At 56.3% G+C, this 23,156-nt stretch overlaps 2 protein-coding genes across 2 annotated transcripts; one reads left to right on the top strand and one right to left on the bottom strand.

Moving 5' to 3' along the window:
• The first annotated feature begins 187 nt into the window (after nucleotides 1–187).
• PRPH (peripherin) lies at nucleotides 188–3,983 on the top strand. Its single transcript, XM_058822274.1, has 9 exons — nucleotides 188–531; nucleotides 1,479–1,539; nucleotides 2,185–2,280; nucleotides 2,354–2,515; nucleotides 2,588–2,713; nucleotides 2,799–3,019; nucleotides 3,460–3,509; nucleotides 3,614–3,690; nucleotides 3,765–3,983. The coding sequence occupies exons 1-9, from the start codon at nucleotides 188–190 to the stop codon at nucleotides 3,804–3,806; spliced, it is 1,179 nt and encodes a 392-aa protein (XP_058678257.1). The 3' UTR covers nucleotides 3,807–3,983.
• A 2,746-nt stretch (nucleotides 3,984–6,729) lies between these two features.
• On the bottom strand, nucleotides 6,730–22,504 carry GLI1 (GLI family zinc finger 1). The gene is made up of 11 exons (XM_058822270.1): nucleotides 22,408–22,504; nucleotides 22,225–22,302; nucleotides 21,180–21,375; nucleotides 19,699–19,849; nucleotides 17,494–17,595; nucleotides 17,275–17,415; nucleotides 14,864–15,013; nucleotides 13,850–14,014; nucleotides 12,099–12,347; nucleotides 9,959–10,238; nucleotides 6,730–8,894 (listed from the first exon to the last, which is right to left on the bottom strand). Exons 1-11 carry the CDS (start codon nucleotides 22,502–22,504, stop codon nucleotides 6,730–6,732), a joined length of 3,774 nt encoding a protein of 1,257 aa, XP_058678253.1.
• Nucleotides 22,505–23,156: the final 652 nt, after the last annotated feature.

The raw sequence follows: 23,156 nt of genomic DNA, 5'->3' as shown, positions 1-23,156 counted from the left end.
TCCCCGACCATCCCCATCCCCTTTCCCCGCCCCTTTGAGGGCACATCCGCAGCCCCCGATCCTCCCTCCGGCCGGGAGACCCCTCCCCTCTCTCTGTGTCCGGTACCCCCGGGTCCCCCCGGCGGGGCGGAGCCGCTGCCCGCTATAAACGGCCGCTACCGGCAGCCAGCGCCCTCCCGGTGCCACCATGAGCCGCCGTGCCCGCGACCCCGGGATGTCACCGCCGCTCCCCGTGGCCCCGGAGCGGCTGGCGGCGGCGGCGGCGGCGCGGGGAGCGGAGCGGGAGGAGCTGGCGGCGCTGAACGATCGTTTCGCCGCTTTCCTGGAGCGGGTGCGGGCGCTGGAACGGCAGAACGGGACCCTCCGAGCCGCCCTGGGCCGCGCCACCGCCGCCAGCGGGCCCCGCACCGGGCTGGTGCAGGGGGAGCTGCGGGGGCTGCGGGAGCGGCTGCAGCGCCTCGGCCGCGACCGGGACCGGCTCCAGGCCGAGCGGGACGGGCTCGCCACCGACCTGGCGGCGCTGAGGCAGCGGTGGGACGGCGGAGGGACCGGGGGAGGCAGCGGGGTGGGGAGAGAGGACGGGTCGGGATGAGGGAGGGGGAGGATGTGCAGGGAGCAGGGGATGGACTGGGATGCGGGAGGAACTGGGGTGAGAGATGAACTGGGACTGGGGAGGGACTGGGATGGGGGATGGGGAGGGGAGGGTGTGCAGGGACCGGGGGATGGACTGGGATGGAGGGGGATAAACTGGGATGAGGGATCTACTGGGAGGGACTGGGATAGGGGATGGGGAGGGGAGGATGTGCCGGGGACCAGGGGAGGAACTGGGACAGACTAGGACGGGGCAAGAACTGGGATGAGAGATGTACTGGGATGAGGGATGGACTGGGATGAACTGGGACGGGGGATTAATCGGGATGAGGGATGGACTGGGATGAATTTGCAAGAGGGATAAACTGGGATGGAGTGGGATGAGGGATGAACTGGGATGGGGGATGAATTTGGATGAGGGATGAACTGCAGTGGGAGCCGGGGGTGTGGCAGGGTGAGTTATGGGATGGAGACTGGGGAATGTGCCAGGGACGGACTGGCATGAGGAATGTGATGGGATGAGGCTTTGCCCAGCATGGGCAGCGGGGGATGCAGCGGGATGGGGATGGGGGAGCCCCGGGGATGTCGGGGGAGGGACTGGTGAATGTCCGGGGAAGGCGACCCCTGGGAAGGGATACTGGGGAAGGCACCCGGGATGCACGGAGGGCACTGGGAGGCACTGGGAGATGTGGGCTCTGCGGAAGGGCGGGGCACTGGGAGGGGCAGGACAAGGGTGGGGCACGGGGAGGGGCAGGACAAGGGTGAGGACACTGGGACGGGATTGCTGCGAGCGCTGGGGCCGCTCCATCCCCGTTCGCTCCCGCTGTGTGCGCAACAGGAGGAGGGGTCTGCACCCCCGCCTCCCTCTCATCCCTTGCTGTCCCCAGGCTGGAGGACGAGACGCAGAAGCGTGAGGATGCCGAGAAGAGCCTGGTGCTGTTCCGCAAGGTCAGGGGGGTGAGGGGCTCGTGTCCCCCCGCAGTACCCGTGATCCGAGGCTGGAGGGGACTGGGAATGGTGGGCACTGGGAATAATCCCAATTCTGGGCTCGTGGGAGGTGCTGGTGCGTGAATGGCACCGAGCAGTGCAGGGGGGCCAGGATGGGACCCCCAGGGCTGAGCACCCGCTGTGTCCGTGGTACCCCCGGAGCTGAGCACACTGATAACCCCAGTCTGCTCCCTCCACAGCTCCTGGGTGTCTCCAGCTGGAGCTTGGGGTGATGCTGGGTCAGCCCTGCACAAGCCAAGACACAACTGGGGTTTGGGGGGGCTGAGCTTGTGCCCACCACGTTATTGCTTAGTCCTTTAGTGGGGAGGGGCAGAATGGGACCCCCAGAGCTGAGCACCCACCGTGTCCCTGGTACCCCCAGAGCTGAGCACACTGTTAGCCCAAGTCTGGTCCCTCCATACCTCCATCCTCAGCTCCTGGGTTTTGGGGCGATGCTGGGTCAGCCCTGCACAAGCCAGGGCAAAATCAGAATTTGGGGGGCTGAGTCTGTGCCCACCACCACCACCCCGGGGTGGGGCTCTGGGATGGTTTCACCCCCTCCACTGCAGCTGCCCTGCAGCTCATCCATCCCCGCCTCTCCCGCAGGACGTGGACCACGCCACGCTGTCCCGCCTGGAGCTGGAGCGCAAGGTGGAGCTGCTGATGGACGAGATCGGCTTCCTCAAGAAGCTGCACGAGGAGGTGGGGCCGGGGCGGGATGGGGCGGGCAGGGGGGCACAGATCAGGTCCTTGTGATGCCCCCGAGCCCCCGCAGGAGCTGCGGGACCTGGAGGTGAGCGGCCCGAGCCCGGCGGGGCTGCCCGAGGCGGAGATGTGCAAACCGGAGCTGACGGCGGCGCTGCGGGAGATCCGCACCCAGTACGAGAGCATCGCGGTCAAAAACCTGCAGGAAGCCGAGGAATGGTACAAATCAAAGGTACCCGGGGCTGCGGAGGGGTTTAGGAGCGGCTGAGCCCTCGCAGAGCCCTGACTCGCCCTGCCCGTGCAGTTTGCCGATCTCTCGGATGCAGCAAACCGCAACCACGAGGCGCTGCGTTTGGCCAAGCAGGAGATGAACGAGTCCCGGCGGCAGATCCAGAGCCTGACCTGCGAGGTGGACGGGCTGAAGGGCGTGGTGAGAGCCCGGGGAGCGTTCGGGGGGCGTGCAAAAAGCGGAGCCCAGCCCTTGGAGCCCTTTGCAGCCCTCGGTGTCCCTGCAGAACGAGGCGCTGCAGCGGCAGATGCGGGAGATGGAGGATGAGTTCGGCGAGGAGATCGGGAACTACCAGGACGTGGTGGGGAGGCTGGAGCAGGAGATCCAGCAGATGAAGGAGGAGATGGCACGGCACCTGCGCGAGTACCAGGACCTGCTGAACGTCAAGATGGCCCTGGACATCGAGATTGCCACCTACAGAAAGCTGCTGGAGGGCGAGGAGAGCCGGTGAGGGCAGCAGATTGTCCCCACTGCCCCGGGGGATGTCCCCTGTGTTGAGTCATCCCGGTTGTTGTGGGATTTTCCCGGGAGGAAGCAGCTCCAGGCCTCGTTCCCACAGGAAAACAAGAGGTTCCCATGGGAGCTGAGATAAAAGCAAGGCCAGGGGATGGTGGGGGAGCTGCCTCAGGCTCTGCTCTGGGTGCCAGCCTGGCTGCCCATGGGCACAGCCCCCGGCCTGGCAAACCACGGGCGCAGCCCCCAGCCCATGGGCACAGCCCCCAGCCTGGCTGCCCACGGGCACAACTCTCAGCCTGGCAAACCACTGGCACAGCCCCCAGCCCACGGGCACAGCTGATCCGGGGTGTGGGTCACAGAGTCGAGGGTGTGGAAGGGTCCCTGGCAATGCCCAGGGGTCCCAGCCCTTCCTCATCCTCCTCTCCCCCCAGGATCACCATCCCACCGCACCCCACCACCTCCTTCAGCATGAGGAGCTCAGGTGAGCCCCAAGCTGGGGGTCCCCCACGATGTCTGGGGGTCTTTCCTGGGGGTCCCTGTGCCATCTGGGAGGGCACAGGGTGCTGACGCCCCCTCTGTGCCCAGTGCTGGAGCCGCAGCCTGCGGAGAGCCCGGCCCGGAGGATGGTGCTCATCAAAACCATCGAGACCCGGGATGGGCAGGTGAGAACTGGGGGTGCCCTGCCTGGGAGCCCCAAGCCTGCCTTGGGACTGACCCCCAAATTCTCCTCCTGCAGCAAGTGGTGACGGAGTCGCGCAAGGAGCGAGCGGGGCAGTGACAGAGGAGCGGCTGCGATGGCCCCGAGCCCACGGGGGGGTTTGTCAGACCCTGCTGCGTCCTGAGGGGGCAGGAGCAGAGCAGGGGGGGCTGGGAGCGCCCCAAGTGCTGTTCCTGCTGTCAGCACCACGGGACAAGGCCGTGGTGTGTCCCTGTGCCTTGCAGTGTGTCCCTGTGCCTTGTCCCCCCGCTATTTATCGCTATTTATTGCCTATTTATTGATCTCCCAACCACACCCCCGGGTGTATTTAATGTCGAGCGTTCCCCACACTGCCCTGAGGCCGAGGCGGTCCCGGCTTCTCCCTCCTGTCACCACAGCTGGCACTGCTGTCCCCGGGGCTGGCGGTCCGGTGACATCCAAGCGATGTCACTGCCACGGGGAGTGGCACAGAAAGGAAATCTGGGTCCCCAGGGCCCCCTGTCCATGACACGAGTGCCACTCTGGGGGTCTCACCTCCCCTCCCATCACTGCAACAAGCACCGGTTACAGCGGGATTGGCGGCTCCGGTGACATCCAAGCGCTGTCCCCTGTGGTGTCACTGTCATGGGGCCAGAAAGGGACACAGCGCTCGGCTGAGGGGGGATCTGTGTCCCCGGGGTTCATTCTGTCCCAGAGCCCCTCTCCATGTCACAACTGCCACTCTGGGGGTCTCCGCCTCCCCTCCCATCACTGCAACAAGCACCGGTTACACCGGGATTGGTGGCTCCGCTGTCCCCTGTGGTGTCACTGTCATGGGGCCAGAAAGGGACACAGTGCCCGGCTGAGGGAGGATCTGCATCCCCAGGGTCCTGTTCTGTCCCAGGGCCCCTCTCCATGTCACAACTGCCACTCTGGGGGTCTCACCTTCCCTCCTGTCACCGCAACAAGCACCGGTTACACCGGAGTTGGCGGCTCCGGTGACATCCAAGCGCTGTCCCCTGCGGTGTCACTGCCATGGGGAGTGGGACAGAAAGGGAAGCAGAGCCCGGCTGAGGGGGGATCCGTGTCCCCAGGGCCCCTCTCCATGCCACGACTGCCACTCTGGGGGTCTCACCTCCCCTCCTGTCACCGCAACAAGCACCGGTTACACCGGGATTGGTGGTGACATCCAAGCGTTGTCCCCTTTGGTGCCACCACCTCGGTGAAGGAGCCTCCACCCCTGAACTCTGAATCCCCGGGGGTCCCGCTGCTTCCCAGGACCCCGTGACTTCCAGAGGACCCACGGACACGCCCGGTACCCGCTCCAGACCCACGGAATCTCCGCCCGGTGCTCCCGGAGCATCGCAGGACCGGGCCGGGCACGGCCGCGCTCGTTCCCTACCGGCACCACCAGGGGGCGCCACCGGCGCGGCCCCATCGCTGCCGGCTTAATTCCGCCTTAATTGCCTGTTAATTACGGGTTAATTACGGGTTAATTACAGCGTGACAAGGCTGTGGGTGCGCGGGGAAACACCCTGATTTCTATAATTGCGTTCAGGGTTTTTTTTTTTGTTTTTTGCATGATTAATTGAGTTCAACGAAATTATGCAAAATTGCGTTAATGAAAGATTTGCTTATTCGTTTTGTTATTTTAAGGAAAATTTTGCACTATTTCATTACGATCAGCATTTTTTGCACCACTGATTGAATTATTTTAAGCAAGTTATGCACAACTGCGTTATTTAAACAAATTTGCACACATAATTGCCTTATTTTAAGCAAATGCTGCATCATCGCATTTTAAGTATTTTTTTGCATCGTCAATTGCGTTATTTTAAGTACTTTTTTGCATTATTCTGTTATAGAAAATTATACAAAATTGCATAATTTAATGGAATTTTGGCACAATTAATTGCATTATTTTAAGCAAATTATGCACAATTGTGTTATTTAAACAAATCTTGCACACATAATTGCCGTATTTTAAGCAAATGCAGCATTGTTGCATTTAAAATATTTTTTGCATCATCAATCGTATTATTTTAAGTACTTTTTTTGCATCATTGTGTTATAGCAAATCATACAAAATTGCATAATTTCATGAAATTTTGGCACAGTTAATTGCATTACTTTATGCAATCTTTGCACCATTAATTACACAAACAAAACAACATAAAATCGCATTATTTTAACCGTTCCCCCCCCCACCATTAATCACGTCATGTTAGCCAATTTTTTCGCACGAAAATTGAATTATTTTAACCCATTTTTTTTTTTTTTGCATCATTAACAGCATCATTTTAAGCCGTTTGCATTACTTGAAGCGCTTAATTGCGATCTGGGTCACGGCAACACCAACTCGGGATCCCTGCCCGAGGGTGGCGAAGCTGCTGCGGGGCGGTTTTGGTCACAGGGGACCAAGGACGAGATCAGGGAGCCCCTGGCAGGGGTGACAAACACCTGGCAGGGGTGACAAACACCTGGCACAGGTGACAAACACCTGGCAGGGGTGACAAACACCTGGCAGGGGTGACAAACACACAGTCACAGTCCCCTGAGAAAGGGTTTAATGAGGGCAGGGGGTGGCACTGCTGGTGCTCGCACAGAAAGGAGGTTCAGGGGGACGGACGGACAGACAGACAGGTATGAACACTATGTACAGGCACCCCCCGCCCCACCTTTGGGGAGTAGCACCCCTGGAGTGGGGCTGGGGGCGCTTGCAGTCCTGCCAGACTGGGATTTGGGGCGGGGGGCACTGGGAGCGCTGGGACAGCCCGTGGGGCGGGGGCTCTTTGGTTTCGGCGTTAAGGCTGCGTGGGTGAGGAGGGGGGCGGCTCACCCCAGTAAGGGCCCAATAAAACCAGTTCCCCACTCCAGAGGTCACCTGGAGGGTCGGGGCTGTGTCCCGGACCCCTCCTGAACCAGGGTGACTCCAAGGGGGGTGGTCCCCGCTTCCCCCCAGGCACAAACGTGGCTGTGAGAAGGACCCCCAGCCCCGGCCCCACCTGAGGGCAGGTGCCCCCCGTTAGGACAGCGAGTTGAGGAAGTGGCTCTCCCCCGCCAGCGTGCTCAGCATGGAGCTCATGTCCCCCACTGCCATGTTGGCACCCCCATGCGAGGGCACCAGGAGCCCCCCGGCCGGGCTGGGGGCTCCGGGCAGCGCCGGGGGGGTCTCCACGTCCTCCACAATGGCAGCAAAGTCAAGGTGCGTGTTCTCCAGGTCCAGCGAGTCCAGGCTGTTGGCCACCTGCTCCCCAGAGTCCAGGTAGTAACAGGAGGTGCCCTTGAGCCCCTCGGGGCCGTAGTGCCCGCAGCTCGCTGCCCCCTGCCCCAGCAGCTTGTGCCCGCCTTTGCCCCCCTGCCCTGGGTAGTACAGGGGGAGGGTCCCGGCTCCCTCGGGCACGGGGCGGGCCGGGGGCAAGCGTGGCAGGCGCCGGGCACCGGGGTCCACCCCGTCGTAGGCATGCCCAGGCTGTGCCAGGCTGTTGGGGTAGCTCAGGGCAGGTTGGTGAGCCGGTGGTTTGGGGCCAGCTGGAGGGTGTGGGATCATCTCGGGGTTGAAGCAGGGCGGGCTCAGGAGGTGCTGGGGCTCTGCCAGGCTCTGCAGGTGATCCCCTTTGGGTTGGTAACTGCAGTACCTGGGGCTGAGGTACGGCGGCGGGGCTGGCACGGCCTGGCACTGCCCGGGCTCGCTGCCCAGCCCCACGCCAGCCACGCTGCCCTTGCAGGGGGGCGGCTGCTCCCCCCACATCAGCGCCTGCTGCGCCTCCACGTAGTTCCTGACCATCACCTCTTTGCTCTGCAGGGTGGGGGTCTGGGCTCGGCGGGCACCCGGGCTGGCCATGCCCATGTACCCACCTTGTGTGGGTCCCACAGGGGGGTACCCACCGTGCCCCATGTCCATGCTGTGCCCAAAGGCAGCGGGGGAGGCTGAGGGCCCGGCCAGCTTGGTGCTGGGGCAGGGAGCCAGTGCCGGGCTCGGTGCTGGGTATCGCTGCTCGGATTTGATCTGGAGCCGGTTAAAACGATGCCCCCCCGAAAATTCTGGGTCCTGGCATGAGCTCACCAGTTTGGGATGCTGCCCACAGGCGCCGGGGTGGGGGTACTCGATGTTTTGATGGGGACAGTGTGGCCCAGACATGGCGGGAGCACCCACACCTTGCCTGGAGCTCATGCCCAGCGTGCCCTGGGTGGGTCCATCCCAGGGCTCTGGCACAGCCCCATTCCCAGCAGGCAAACTGGGGAAGCGCTGGTTCATCTGGCACGGCGGGAGGGAGAACTCAGGCTGCTGCAGCAGTGCCTCCTCCATGTCCCCATGTGTCCCCACCATGGTCCGGTGAGCGCCGTAGATGCCACCCTGGAGCTCCACGCCGGTGCCCTGGCACGGGAAGCTTTCCTCAGGATAACCCAGGTACTGCTCCATGTCCAGCAGGCCGGATTCGGGGCCAGGGCCCCCCAAGCTCTCCATGAAGACGTTCTCAGTGATGCTGGGGGGGCGCGGGGAGAAGCCGTGGCTCTGCAGGTTGGCTTCAGACCCACCCAAGGGCTGCAGCACCGTCCGGCCCGCGCCTGGCACGCTCACATTGCCCACACTCTTAAACCTCTGCACCCTGGGCACGGCCGGAGGCTTGGCCACCGTCCGGGCAGGGTCACTCGCCCGTCGCACACCGTGTCGGGGCACCAGCTGAGCGGGCACGCTGCCTGGGTAGCTGGGGTTCTCATTGGAGCTGTTCCTCCTCACCAAGCCGTTGGTGATGCAGCGAGGCCCGGCGTGCGCGGGGTAACCCCCGGGCGTGCCACCGTGCCCACCCGGTGCCACCTGCTCCACGCTGGGCAGCGGGGTGGGCGGGGGGCCGCCCGTGGCCGCCGCGTACTTGGCCTTGAGGCGGTAACGCTGCGCCGGGGTGAGGTCACCCACCCCCGGCAGCCCCCCGGCATCACCGGAGCGCCGCGGCTCATCCGGAGAGGCGGCACCGTAACCGTCAGCGGGCACGGGCATGGCCGCGGCGTCACCGCCCGGGCACAGGTACGGGGACACCAGCGAGGAGCGGCGGCTGACGGTGTAGGCCGAGCTGACGGTGCTGGTGCCGCTGCTGCGGCGCTCGCCCGGCGCCGCCAGGCCCAGCTCGGCCGCCGACAGCTCGGCGATGCGGCGGTGGGAGGCCGGCGGTGGCACCTCCCCGGGCAGGCCTGCGGGAGAGAAGTGTCACAGTCATGTTTTCTGAAAAATTCTCTGTCACGCTCATGTTTTCTGAAAAATTTTCCGTCACGGTCATGTTTTCTGAAAAATTCTCTGTCACGCTCATGTTTTCTGAAAAATTTTCCGTCATGGTCATGTTTTCTGAAAAATTCTCTTTGCCCACGATTCTTCTCATGGGAAGCTGAGAAGGCTCAGAGAAAAAGGGAAACAATAATTTTCTGATTTGCTTCTCCTGTGTTTTGCTGCTTTGGGATGTGTTTGGGCATTGTTAACCAACAATTATCAATGATTGTTTCATTGGTTCATTTCATAAGCCATGAACTTTATGTGGTTTCACGTAAATTGTTTTGACTTATCAGCCAACCAGGGCCAAGCTGTGTTGAGGCTCTGGAAAGAGTCACGAGTTTTTCATTATTATCTTTAACATTCCTACCTGGATACAATCTGAGATTTCAAACATTCCTACCTGGATACAATCTGAGGTTTCAAACATTCCTACCCAGATATAATCCAGAGGTTTTTGAGACACCAGCACGGCTTCTCCACTGGATTCCCCAGAGGAGCAGCAGCTGCCTCTTCTTCCACTGGATCTTCAGAGGAAGAATAAATCCTTCTCTACAGATCCCTGCTCCAGCAGAACCACCCCTGACACTGCAGGAGGGCTGAGCCACAATTCCAATGGGACTGCCACCAACACCCTGACCCACAGGGTGCCAGGTTGGGTTCTGACTCTGTCAGTGTTGTTTTTAGTTCACTGCATTTTTTATTTTATCCTTTTATTTTCTTCCCTATTAAAGAACTGTTATTTCCTGCTCCAATATTTTTGCCTGAAAGCCCCGTAATTTAAAATTTATAACAATTCAGAGGGGTGGGGAGGGTTTACATTCTCCATTTCAGGGGAGGCTCCTGCCTTCCTTAGCAGGCACCTGTCTTTCCAAACCAAGACATTCTAACACCAGCAAGCTGTGGCAACCTCTGGCTGCCACCCAGGTGTCTTCACACCCCTCCCACGGGCCAGCCCCACATCCCAGGGGGAGAGGCGCCCCAATCTCACCGGCTCCAGGGATGGGGGGCAGGCTCAGCCCCTTGGAAGCCGCCGGTTTCCTCAGCTGCTTCAGCTTGTCGATGCGAAGGTTCTCCAGTTTGTGCAGGGCCATGAGCCCCGAGGTGCCCATGGGCTCCCCGGGCACCACGTCCTCCAGCGTGGACAGGTCCTCGTAGCTGCCGCCGGCGTTCCCGGCCATCTCCACGCCGCTGTCGTTGTTGGTGGTGCTGCCCAGGGGTGAGTGGTCGCTGCTGCACGAGGATTGCCCGCCTGGGCTGGGCTGGGGCTTCTGGGGAGAACCAGAGCATGGCAAGGGGGTCAAACACCCAGGATGTGGGAACCCAGAACATCCCTCTGGCTGTCCAGGATGGCCAGGATCCCTGCCAGGGGGCTCAGAAACCCTGGCACAGAGCCCAAAACACCTGTGGGTTTGATTATGACCCATGGAGCAAGTTACCAACCTTAGATGAAGATCAGCAAGCCACAACAGTTTAGGTAGAATCATAGTGAAGTTATCACGGGGTGGAAAAAGTAGATTTTGGGGTTTTTGGTATGGGGGTTCAGGAGGCAAGATGGAGGGAACTGGGCGTGTCCAACCTTTCTCCTTCTTCTTCTTGGCCTCCATCTTCTGCAGTGATGTTGGCACTTTTGGGTTGGTTTAGAATAGAAGCTCACTGTCTAACATAGCTGATAGGTATTGGGAAGTTATTGTAAATATTGTACACGTAGTTTTTGGTACAAAAAACACCACCCCAAGGGCTGGAAACAATTCCAGCTTTGTGTGAGGAGTTACAAGCCACAAGAGTTTGAGTAGAATGATAATGAATTAATCACTGGGTGAAAATGTAGAATTTTGGGGATTTAGAATGGGGGTTCAGGAGGTAAGATGGAAGAATGTCCTGTCTTTCTTCTCCTTCTCCTTCTTCTTCTTGGTCTCCATCTCCTACTGTGATGGAGGCACTTTGGGATTGGTTTAGAGTAGAAGCTCACTGTCTAACATAGGTGATAGGTATTGGGAAGTAATTGTAAATAAATTGTACACGTAGTTTTTAGTTTAAAGAGATAACACTGCCCTGGAGGCAGGCAGAGTGCCTGGAACTGTCCTGCTGGATGGACCTCAGCAGGGCAGGAGAAAATTTTTTATAGATAAGACACAATAAACAACCTTGAGACCGAGAAATGAAGAGCTCTGACTCTTTCTTCAAGCGCCGGGCTGGAAAAAGAGACTTAGGAACTTTTCTTGGGGTCACTGATAAGCTGAGGATCCCAACACCAGGACACACTTGGAATCACCATGAAGGTTGGAAAAGCCTCTGAGATCACTGAATCCAACTAAACCCAACACTAATGTCACAGACACATTTAATGAAAAATTTTGTTAGGATTTTTCCTCCTGAGAAGCTGAGAGGCCTCAGAAACGAAATGTAAACATTGATTATCTGCTGCTGTGGGATGCAACAGGTGCATCTGTGATTGGTCTCACGTGGTTGTTTTTAATTAATGGCCAATCACAGTCAGCTGTCTCGGACTGTCTGATCAGTCACAAGATTTTATTATCATTCATTTCTATTCCTTTCAAGCCTTCTGATGAAATGCTTTCTTCTATTCTTTAGTAAGTTTTAATAGATAATTTTCTTTTATTACAATATATATCATAAAATAATGAATCAGCCTTCTGGAACACGGAGTCAAGATTCTCATCTCTTCCCTCATCCTGGCACCCCTGCAAACACCACCACACGATGCCATGTTGGGTTAGGACACACTTGGACACACTTGGAATCATCATGAAGGTTGGAAAAGCCTCTGAGATCACTGAGTCCAACTATTAACCCAACGCTGCCATGCTCACCACTAAACCACGTCCCCAAGTGCCACATCCCAGAGTTTTTTGGACACTTCACCGAAAAGGGATGGTGATTTCATAAGGCAGCCAATTCCAGTGCCTGACAACAAAGAAATTTTCTCTATTATCCAGTATCTAGTATCCTAATATTAGATATTCTAATATTAGATATCCTATTAGATATCCTAATATTAGATATCCCAATATCTAAGCCTCCCCAGGAACACCTTTGGGGTGGTTTTTCCTGTCCCCCACCACCAAACCCTCCCTCCATCCTCCATCACCCCGCAGCTCCTCACTCACCAAGGCCAGCTCGGGCACCAGGAGTTTCCCATCGTCCTTCCGAGCCTCGCTGGGGCCGTTTGCCTCCTTCTCCTGCTTCATGTCTGGGGGGGCACCGGGGGTGGGCAGTGCCCGGCCCGGCCCCACGTCCCCCCGGTGCTTTTTGGTGACGTGGGCATCGGGGCCGTGCACGGTCTTGACGTGTTTGCGCAGGGAGCTGGGGTCGGTGTAGCGCTTGGTGCAGCCGGGAATCTTGCACACGTAGGGCTTCTGCATGGAGGGGGTGGGGGGAGAAAGCTCCAACTGCAGCCCCCAACCCAAAAATAAACCTCCCTTGGCACCCTCTGCAGAGAGCTGAGGGTGGCATCAAAGCCCTATGGAGGGCGCACGGTGGGCACTGGGATGAGCTCAGGAAGGAGGAACTGCCCAGGAGTGGGGTAAAGGGATGCCAGAGGGACCTGATAGGCATGGAGAAGGGAGGCTGTTAGCTCCAACTGCAGCCCCCTCCCCAAAAATAAACCCCCCTTGCCACCCTCTGCAGAGAGCTGAGGGTGGCATCAAAGTGGTTGAGCCATCTTGGTGAGCTCAGGATGGCAGAGGAAAGAGGGAACTGCTCAGGAGTGGGGTAAAGGGATCCCAGGGGGATTCGATGGGCAGAGAGGAGGGAGGGAGACAGCTCCAACTGCAGCCCCCTCCCCAAAAATAAACTCCCCTTGCCACCCCCTGCAGAGAGCTGAGGGTGGCATCAAAGCGGGTGAGTCCCCATGGAGGGTGCACGGTGGGCTCAGGATGGCAGAGGAAGGAGGGAGCTGCCAAAGAGTGGAGTAAAGGGATCCCAGGGGGACCTGATAGGCATGGAGGAGGGAGGGAGAAAGCTCCAACTGCAGCCCCCTCCCCAAAAATAAATTCCCCTTGTCATCCTCTGGAGAGAGCTGAGGGTGGCATCAAAGTGGTTGAGCCATCTTGAAGGGCGCATGGTGAGCTCAGGATGGCAGAGGAAAGAGGGAACTGCTCAGGAGTGGGGTAAAGGGATCCCAGGGGGAATGCTGGTGATGAAGGAGGCCCCTCCCCAAAAACAAACTCCCCTTGGCACCCTCTGCAGAGAGCTGAGGGTGGCATCAAAGTGGTTGAGTCCCCATGGAGGGCACACAGTGGGCACTGGGGTGAGCTCCGGATAGCAGAGGAAGGCAGGAGCAGGAGAAAGGGATCCCAGGTGGTTAAGGAGACATTTAAAGTAGGAAAAGAGGGAGTTGGGGCGATGCCCAGGGCTGTGAGGAGCTCTCAGAGGGTAGCAGTGATCCAGGAGCACACGGTGGGGCCGTACCTCTGCAGAGAGCTGGGGTTGGCATCAAAGTGGTTGAGCCACCTTGGAGGGCGCATGGTGGGCTCAGGATGGCAGAGGAAGAAAAGGGGTAAAGGGAGGAATGCTGGTGATGAAGGAGATATGTAAAGCAGGAAAAGAGGGAGCTGGGGCAATGCCCAGGGCTGTGAGGAGCTCTCAGAGGGCAGCAATGACCCAGGAGCACACGGTGGGGCCGTACCTCTGCAGAGAGCTGAGGGTGGCATCAAAGCAGGTGAATCCCCATGGAGGGCACACGGTGGGCGCTGGGGTGAGCTCAGGATGGCAGAGGAAGGAGTGAGCAGGATAAAGGGATTCCAGGGTGATGAAGGAGATGTTTAAGGCAGGAAAAGACGGAGTTGGGGCGATGCCCAGGGCTGTGAGGAGCTCTCAGAGGGCAGCAATGACCCAGGAGCACACGGTGGGGCCGTACCTCGTTGGAGTGGGTGCGGTTCTGGTGCTTGGCGCGGTCGGAGGCGTTGGAGAAGGCTTTGTTGCACCCCTCGTGCTCACACACGTAGGGTTTCTCCCCCGTGTGCGAGCGCAGGTGGGTCTTGAGGTTCTCCAGGCGGGAATAGGCCTTGTTGCAGCCCTCAAACTGCAGCAGAGCAGGGCGGGACGTGTCACACGCTGTCACCAGGACTGGGAGCACGTGGTGACACGTCCCACATGTGACACATCTCACCTCCCAACACACCTGCCACCCTCACACCTTCACCCTGGTGTTGTGCCACCTCCTTCTGTCCCATGGCAGCCCCTCAGAGGTCCCCAGACTGGGATTGACGGCAGCACCCAGCTCCCCACCCTGATTCAATTCAGGAACATACTCCAAAGCATGGGATAACTCTAGGGCCATGTGACTTTGGGTTCAAATGGGATTTTGAGAAGAAATTTCTCCCTGTGAGGGTGGGCAGGCCCTGGCATAGAGAAGCTGAGGCTGCTCCATCCCTGGAAGTGTCCAAGGACAGGTTGGACAGGGCTTGGAGGAGCCTGGGGTAGTGGAAGGTGGGATGTGATGAACTTTAAGGTGCCTCTAACCCAAAACATTCCAGGATTCCATGAGCACCACACCTATACCCACCTTCTGCCAGCCTCTTCTGCCACCCAGGCTCCAGCTCCCAGATTTTTTGCCTGAAAGCCCCTTAATTTAAAATTTTTAATAATTTGGAGGGAGGGGGTTTATATTTTCCCTTTCAGGGGAGGCTCCTGCTCTCTTTAATAGACACCTGACTTTCAAACCAAGACAAACTGTTATTCCTGCTCCCAGATTTTTTGCCTGAGAGCCCCTTAATTTAAAATTTGTAATAATTTGGAGGGAGAGGGTTTCCATTTCCCATTTCAGGGGACGCTCCTGCCTTCTTTAGCACACACCTCTCTTTCCAAACCGAGACACCCCTCACTCCCCCAGCCCAGCCAGGATTTTGGGGGCAGTTTTTTGGCCTCTCACCGTGCACTTGTGAGGTTTCTCTCCCGTGTGGCGCCTCATGTGCACCACCAGCATGTACTGAGCCTTGAAGGGCCTCTGCTCCCGCGAGCACGCCGCCCAGTGGCACACGAACTCCTTCTTCTCGCCGTGGATGTGCTCGTTGTTGATGTGCTGGGGAGGGAGGGCAGCGTCACCGGGGGCACTGGGGGCACTGGGGGCACTGGGGCACTGGGGCACTGGGGGCACTGGGGAGGTGGGCAAGGGATGGGGGATGAAGGAGGGAAAGGGGATGGGCAAAAGGGATACAGGAGAGACTGGGATGGGAGAAAGGGGATGGAAGGACTGGGAAAGGAGTGGGGTGGGAGAAAGGGACACGAGAGACTGGGATGGGAGAAGGGGGATGGAGGGATTGGGATGGGAGAAAGAGATACAGGAAAGACTGGAGTGGGAAAAAGGGGTTGGATGGATTGAGAGAGGAATGGGATGGGAGAAAGAGATACAGGAAAGACTGGGGTGGGAAAAAGGGGTTGGATGGATTGAGAGAGGAATGGGATGGGAGAAAGAGATACAGGAAAGACTGGAGTGGGAAAAAGGGGTTGGATGGATTGAGAGAGAAATGGGATGGGAGAAAGGGACAGAGAAGAAACTGGGATAGGGATAGGAGAAAGGGATACAGGAGAGACTGGGATGAGAGAAAGGGACATGCACAAACGGGGATGGGAGAAAGGGGATGAAGGGATTGGGAGAAGAGTGGGGTAGGAGAAAGGAATACAGGATAAACTGGGATGGGATGAGAAAGGGATCCAGGAGAGATTGGGATGGGAAAAGGGAGATGGAGGGATTGGGAGAGGAGAAAGAGATACAGGAAAGACTGGGATGGGAGAAAGGGGTTGGAGGGATTGAGAGAGGAATGGGGTGTGAGAAAGGGGATGGACAGACTGGGATGGGAGAAGGGGATGCAGGAGAGATTGGGATGGGAGAAAGGGACACTTGAAGGGCCTCTGCTCCCGCGAGCACGCCGCCCAGTGGCACACGAACTCCTTCTCGCCGTGGATGTGCTCGTTGCTGATGTGCTGGGGAGGGAGGGCAGCGCCACTGGGGGCACTGGGGAGGGGGACAAGGGATGGGGGACGAAGGAGGGAAAGGGGATGGGGGATTGGAAGAGGAATGGAGTGGGAGAAAGGGGATGGACCGACTGGGATGGGAGAAAGATACAGGGAAGAATCCGGTGGGAGAAGGGGCTTGGAGGGATTGAGAGAGGAATGGGGTGGGAGAAAGGGACACAGGAGAAACTGGGATAGGGATAGGAGAAAGGGATACAGGAGAGACTGGGATGGGAGAGAGGGATACAGGAGAGACTGGAATGGGAGAAAGGGACAGGCACAACCTGGGATGGGAGAAAGGTGATGGAGGGACTGGGATGGGAAAAAGGGACATGGGCAGGCTGAGATGGGAGAAGGGGATACAGGAGAGACTGGGATGGGAGAAAAGGACATTGATAGACTGGCATGGGAGAAAGGGGATGGGGGGATTGGGAGAGGAGAAAGAGATACAGGAAAGACTGGGGTGGGAGAAAGGGGTTGGAGGGATTGAGAGAGGAATGGGGTGGGAGAAAGGGGATGGACAGACTGGGATGGGGAAAAGGGATACAGGAGAGATTGGGAGAGGAATGGGGTGGGAGAAAGGGACACAGGAGAAACTGGGATAGGGATAGAAGAAAGGGATACAGGAGAAATTGGGATGTGAAAAAGGGATATGGAGGGATTGGGAGAGGAGAAAGAGATACAGGAAAGACTGGGGAGGGAGAAAGGGACAGAGGAGAGACTGAGATGGGAGAAAGGGGATGGACAGACTGGGATGGGGAAAAGGGGTACAGGAGAGACTGGGATGGGAAAAGGGAGATGGAGGGATTGGGATGGGAGAAAGAGATACAGGAAAGACTGGGATGGGAGAAAGGGGTTGGAGGGATTGAGAGAGGAATGGGGTGGGAGAAAGGGGCATGGACAGACTGGGATGGGAGATAGGGACACTGAGGGACTGGGATGGGAGAAAGGGACACTGAGGGACTGGGATGGCAGGTGCAGACACCAGAGTTTGGGGGAGAACAGGCCAGGTGGTGTTTGGAGGAGGCAGAGAATGCAGGGGATGTTTGAGGGATACTCTGGGAGGACCAAGAGGGGTCCAAGTGGTCCAAAGGATGGTCAGGGGATATGGGAGAGTTGGAGGAAGCAAAGCTGCAGCAAAGGAGGGATCTGGAAGCACCAGTGGCTGAGGAGAACTGAGGAGAACCAGGAGGGAACTCCAGCACCATGGTGAGTCCCCAGGGGTGGCTGGGACCTGGGAGCAGGAATCACAGACTGATCCAGGGGATGCTGCCCAGCAGCCTGAGGGCAGATTTTGGGGTGGCAACACCTTGGCAGCCCCTGACTCACGTGCACCAGCTGCTCCTGCGTTTCGAACTCCTTGGCACAGCCGTCCCAGTAGCAGTTGGTCTCATACACAGCCTCACACTCAGCTTTGCCATCCTCCTTCTCCAGCTCCTCCCGGACATCCAGCATGCCCAGCAAGGGGTCCTGGGGGGCACGGGCAGGTGAGCGCTCCCAGGTGTGACCCCACGGGAGTTTGGGGGGATCTGATGGGCAGGGGTGTACCTGGGTGCCCGTGGATGCTGGGCTGGAGATGTCACCCTCAGATCGCTCCTCTGGGAATTTGGCACTCAGGGGGCTGCTCAGGCTCCACTCCAGCTTCAGCTGCTGCCAGGGCAGGGAAGAGGGAGGGAGTCAGGAGGAGATGGGCACGGGAACAGGAATGACAGGGATGCACAGCTCACATGGATGCAGCTCACTTACATGGAACCCAAATCACAGGGATCCCACTCACATGGAACCCTACTCACGGGGATCCCCAATTACATGGAACCCCACTCACAGAGATCCCCTTTCACATGGAACCCCAATCACAGGGATCCTCAATTCCATGGAACCCCAATTCCATGGAACCCCACTCACAGAGACCTCTACTTACAGGGATCCCCAATTACATGGAACCCCACTCACAGGGATCCCCAATTACATGGAACCCTACTCTCAGGGACCTCTTTTCACATGGAATCCCAATCACATGGAACCCTAGTCATGGGGATCCCCAATTACATGGAGCCCCACTCACAGGGATCACCTTTTCACATGGGTCCCACTCATAGATCCCCACTCACAGGGATCCCCAATTACATGGAACCCAAATCACATGGACACCCACATACATGGAACCCCACTCACAGGGATCCCCACTCACAGGGATTCCCTTTCAATCCCCTTTCACATGGAATCCCACTCACCCAGATCCTCAATACCATGGAACCCCACTCACAGAGACCCCCTCTTACAGGGATCCCCAATTACATGGAACCCCAATTAAAGGGATCCCCTTTCACATGGAGCCCCACTCACAGGGATCCCCTTTTCACATGGAAACTCACTCACAGAGACCCCCATTCACAGGGATCCCCTTTTCACATGAGACCCCCCCTCATACAGATCCCCAATTCCACGGAACCCCAATTCCATGGAACCCCACTCACAGAGATCCTCAATTGCATGGAACCCCAGTTACATGGAACCCCAATCACAGGGATCCCCAGTTACATGGAACCCAAATCACACTGATCCCTCTCACAGGGATCCCCTTTCAATCCCCTTTCACATGGAACCCCACTCACATGGAACCCCACTCACAAGGATCCCAAATTAAATGGAACCCTGCTCACAGGGATCCCCTCTCTCACATTTCCCCCACACCTGGAAGTGTTTCTGTGCCCCATTTCACAGATCCCCCATACCTGGCAGTGTTTTAGGGTTTCTCTCACATTTCCCCCCATACCTGGCAGTGTTTTAGGGTTTATCTCACATTTCCCCCCATACCTGGCAGTGTTTTAGGGTTTATCTCACATTTCCCCCCATACCTGGCAGTGTTTTAGGGTTTCTCTCACATTTCCCCCCATACCTGGCAGTGTTTTAGGGTTTCTCTCACATTTCCCCCCATACCTGGCAGTGTTTTAGGGTTTATCTCACATTTCCCCCCATACCTGGCAGTGTTTTAGGGTTTATCTCACATTTTCCCCCATACCTGGCAGTGTTTTAAGGTTTCTCTCACAGATCCCCCATACCTGGCAGTGTTTTAGGGTTTATCTCACATTTCCCCCCATACCTGGCAGTGTTTTAGGGTTTATCTCACATTTTCCCCCATACCTGGCAGTGTTTTAGGGTTTATCTCACATTTCCCCCCATACCTGGCAGTGTTTTAGGGTTTCTCTCACAGATCCCCCATACCTGGCAGTGTTTTAGGGTTTCTCTCACAGATCCCCCATACCTGGCAGTGTTTTAGGGTTTCTCTCACAGATCCCCCATACCTGGCAGTATGGTTTAGGGTTTATTTCACATTTCCCCCCATATCTGGCAGTGTTTTAGGGTTTCTCTCACATTTTCCCCCATACCTGGCAGTGTTTGGGGTCCCTCTCACAGATCCCCCATACCTGGCAGTGTTTTAGGGTTTATCTCACATTTTCCCCCATACCTGGCAGTGTTTTAGGGTTTCTCTCACTTTTCCCCCCATACCTGGCAGTGTTTTAGGGTTTCTCTCACATTTCCCCCCATACCTGGCAGTGTTTTAGGGTTTATCTCACATTTCCCCCCATACCTGGCAGTGTTTTAGGGTTTCTCTCACAGATCCCCCATACCTGGCAGTGTTTTAGGGTTTATCACATTTCCCCCCATACCTGGCAGTATGGTTTAGGGTTTATCTCACATTTTCCCCCATACCTGGCAGTGTTTTAGGGTTTATCACATTTCCCCCCATACCTGGCAGTGTTTCAGTGCCCCTCGAGCAGGTGGGTGCTGCAGCAGCCCCCCACGTGTGGGCACCTCGTGGGAGCTGCAGGCTGGGGGTGTCGTGTACAGGTGCCCTTGGCCCTTCTGCTGCCCGGGTGGGCTCTGGTACCCCAGGGACGGGCTGTGGAGAGCAGGTGACACCATTGGGAGATAAGAACGGAGATGTGGAATCCCAATCATCCCTTCCCCACCCTGCTCCCCAAGGTGTGAATGGGCAAGGGGGGTTATTTACAAACTATGAATGGGACGGGGCTGCTGCTGAAAGCGCATCGAGCTGTTTTATTTTCCAGCATCACTCTCATTCCATGCTTATGACAATGGGAAGATGCCAGCAGCTCACATTCCAGGCAGCAGACAAAGAACTCAACGTTACAACTCGTTTTATAAGGTTTTTTGACCAATCACACAAAGCAAAAGCACATTGACAGCAGTTCTACCCAATCACCATGAGCAACGTGCCTTTGGTTAAAACAATGCTGCTTATTTCCAACACAATACCTGCTTGTGAGCCTTAAAACACAACGCACAGAGCTCCATTATTAAGCTTTAACTTTCCTAATATCTTGCTAGATAAACTTTTCTATAGCTTAGGGAGTTATTCTGACAAGTGTTAATACACAGGGTGGATGCGTAGAGGATAATATATAGATAGAATATTTATACATAAATATATATATAGTTATATATTTATATATAATATATACAATATATTATATATTTATAAAATATATAATATATATAATATATAGTATATATAATATATATAGTATATATAATATACATTATATATGTAATATATATAATATCTATACATATATATAATTACATATTTATCTATATATTATATATATAATATAGAATATATTATATATATTTTTATATATTATATATGTAATGTATATTTTATTTATATAATATCCAGTATATCTATACAGAAATATATATATAATTATATATTTATTTATTTATCTATCTATCTATCTATCTATCTGTCATCTATCTAATCTATCTATATAAAATACATATAATATATATAATATATATTATATATTTGTATATATAATATCTAGATTATCTATACATAAATATATATAGAATTGTATATCTATCTTTATATTATATAATATATATTATATAATACAAATTCATAATACATAAATATAAGTATAATATAATATATAATATATAATATATTTAAATATTATATATATTATATCTATACATATAATATATATAAACAGAATAACAGAGGATGCCTCCCGTATTATTCTATTTACCTTTGCTTTCCTACAGTTTAAATACTTTTCCTGTTGACCAATCTCACGGCTGCTGCTTAGCTCTGCTCACAGTTCTGCTGTATCTGATGCCTGCATCTTGCAGCTTTCCCCAAACCCTTTAATTTTGTGGATTCCCACTCCAGGGGGTGCCAGGGGTGCCAGGGCAGTGCCCACCTGATGGTGCTGATGGACAGGTGACCGTAGGAGCCGCCGGAGGAGGCGCAGCGGGAGTTGATGAAAGCCACCAGGGAGTTGGGCGAGGTGCGGATCACGGTCTGCAGGTCGATGCTGGAGTCGGACAGGGGGGAGATGGACAGGGCTCGCTTCTTGCCCAGCTTCCCTGCGCCTCGGGGCGTGGAGAAACGGGAGCCTGGAGGGGGGCAGAGCAGGGGGAACGGCCCTCAGTGCGATCCTGGGGGGCTGGAGGCACCCCAAGGACACAAACCTGGTGTTTGGAGGGTGCAGGGGTGCCCTGAGTGTGCTTTAGATTTGGAGCTGAGAGATGTTTAACTGCTCTAGGGAATCCTCCCTGCCCCCCAAAATCGGGGTTAGAGCAGGGGGAACAGCCCACAGTGTGATCCTGGGGGGCTGGAGACACCCCAAAGACACAAACTCGGTGTTTGGAGGCGGCAGGAGTGCTCAGAGTGTGTCTTAAATTTGGAACTGAGAGATGTTTAACGCCTCTAGGGAATCCTCCCTGCCCCCCAAAACCGGGGGTAGAGCAGGGGGAACGGCCCTCAGTGTGATCCTGGGGGGCTGGAGGCACCCCAAAGACACAAACGTGGTGTTTGGAGGCTGCCCCGAGTGTGCCAGTTCACACAGAACTGAGAGATTTTTAACCCCCTCTATGGAATCCCCCCTGCCCCATGGTGCCCCAAAACCGGGGGCAGAGGGTGGGAAATGCCCTCAGTGTGATCCTGGGGGGCTGGAGACACCCCAAAGACACAAACCTGGTATTTGGAGGCGGCAGGAGTGCTCAGAGTGTGTCTTAAATTTGGAACTGAGAGATGTTTAACGCCTCCAGCCCCCCAAAACCGGGGGCAGAGCAGGGGGCACAGCCCTCAGTGTGATCCAGGGGGGCTGGAGGCACCCCAAGGACACACACCCGGTGTTAGGAGGCTGCAAGAGTGCCAGTTCACTTTGAATTTGGAACACAGAGATGTTTAACCCCTCTAGGGAACCCCCCCTGGCCCACAGCCCCCCAAACCCCCAGACTCACCATCCCCGGCGTGTTCAGCTCCCGGTGCCAGCCCATACCCGCGGTGCCCGGGCTGGTGGCACACGGGGAAATCCAGCCCTGGAGGAGGGAACAGAGCTGAGCTGGGTGTGGGACAGAGACTCTCGGAGCCCCCCTGACCTCGGGGGGGGTCCATGAGGATCCTGAAGCCCCCCCATGACCCACCTGGTGGTCCCGGGGGTGCGGGGGCTGCTCCGTGCGGGGCGTGCAGGCAGCAGTGCTCGCTGTAGCCGGCGGCCGGGGGTCCCGAGGGGTCGAACATGTCGCGATAGGGCCCGGGGGTGGCTCAGGGGGACATCGGGGGGGTTGGCAAAGCCCGGGGGGTGACACCGGGACCTGGGGGCGATGCCGGGACCTGGAGGGGGGGAGAGGGAGAGGTTGGGTTCGGCCGCCAGGGGGCGCCAGAGTACGCGGGACCCCGATGGCCGGGAATGGATTTAAACAAAAATCGGCGAAATTTGAGGATTTTGGGAAGAAATTCCTCTCTGTGAGGTTGGGCACGCCCTGGCACAGGGTGCCCCTGGAATGCTGGAAGTGTCCAAGGCCAGGTTGGACAGGGCTTGGAGCAACCTGGGATAGTGCAAGGTGTCCCTGCTCATGGTGAGGGGTCAGAATGTGACTTTAATGTTCCTTTGGAACCTGGATTTGAACTGAAATTGGGGAGATTTGGGGATTTTGGGAAGAAATTCCTGCCTGAGAGGGTGGAGATGCCCTGGAACAGGATGCCCACAGAAGCTGTGTCTGCCCCTGGAATTCTGGAGGTGTCCAAGGCCAGGTTGGAAGGGGCATGGAGCAACTTGGGATAGTGGAAGGTGTCCCTGCCTATGGTGAGGGGTCAGAATGTCACTTTAAGGTTCCTTCTGGAACTGGATTTAAACTAAAATCGGCGAGATTTGAGGATATTTGGAAGAAAT

Source organism: Ammospiza caudacuta, chromosome 31, assembly GCF_027887145.1.
Source record: "Ammospiza caudacuta isolate bAmmCau1 chromosome 31, bAmmCau1.pri, whole genome shotgun sequence".
Taxonomy (NCBI): domain Eukaryota; kingdom Metazoa; phylum Chordata; class Aves; order Passeriformes; family Passerellidae; genus Ammospiza; species Ammospiza caudacuta.
Note: the sequence above shows the minus strand (reverse complement) of the source record. Positions and strands in the feature narration are given on the sequence as shown.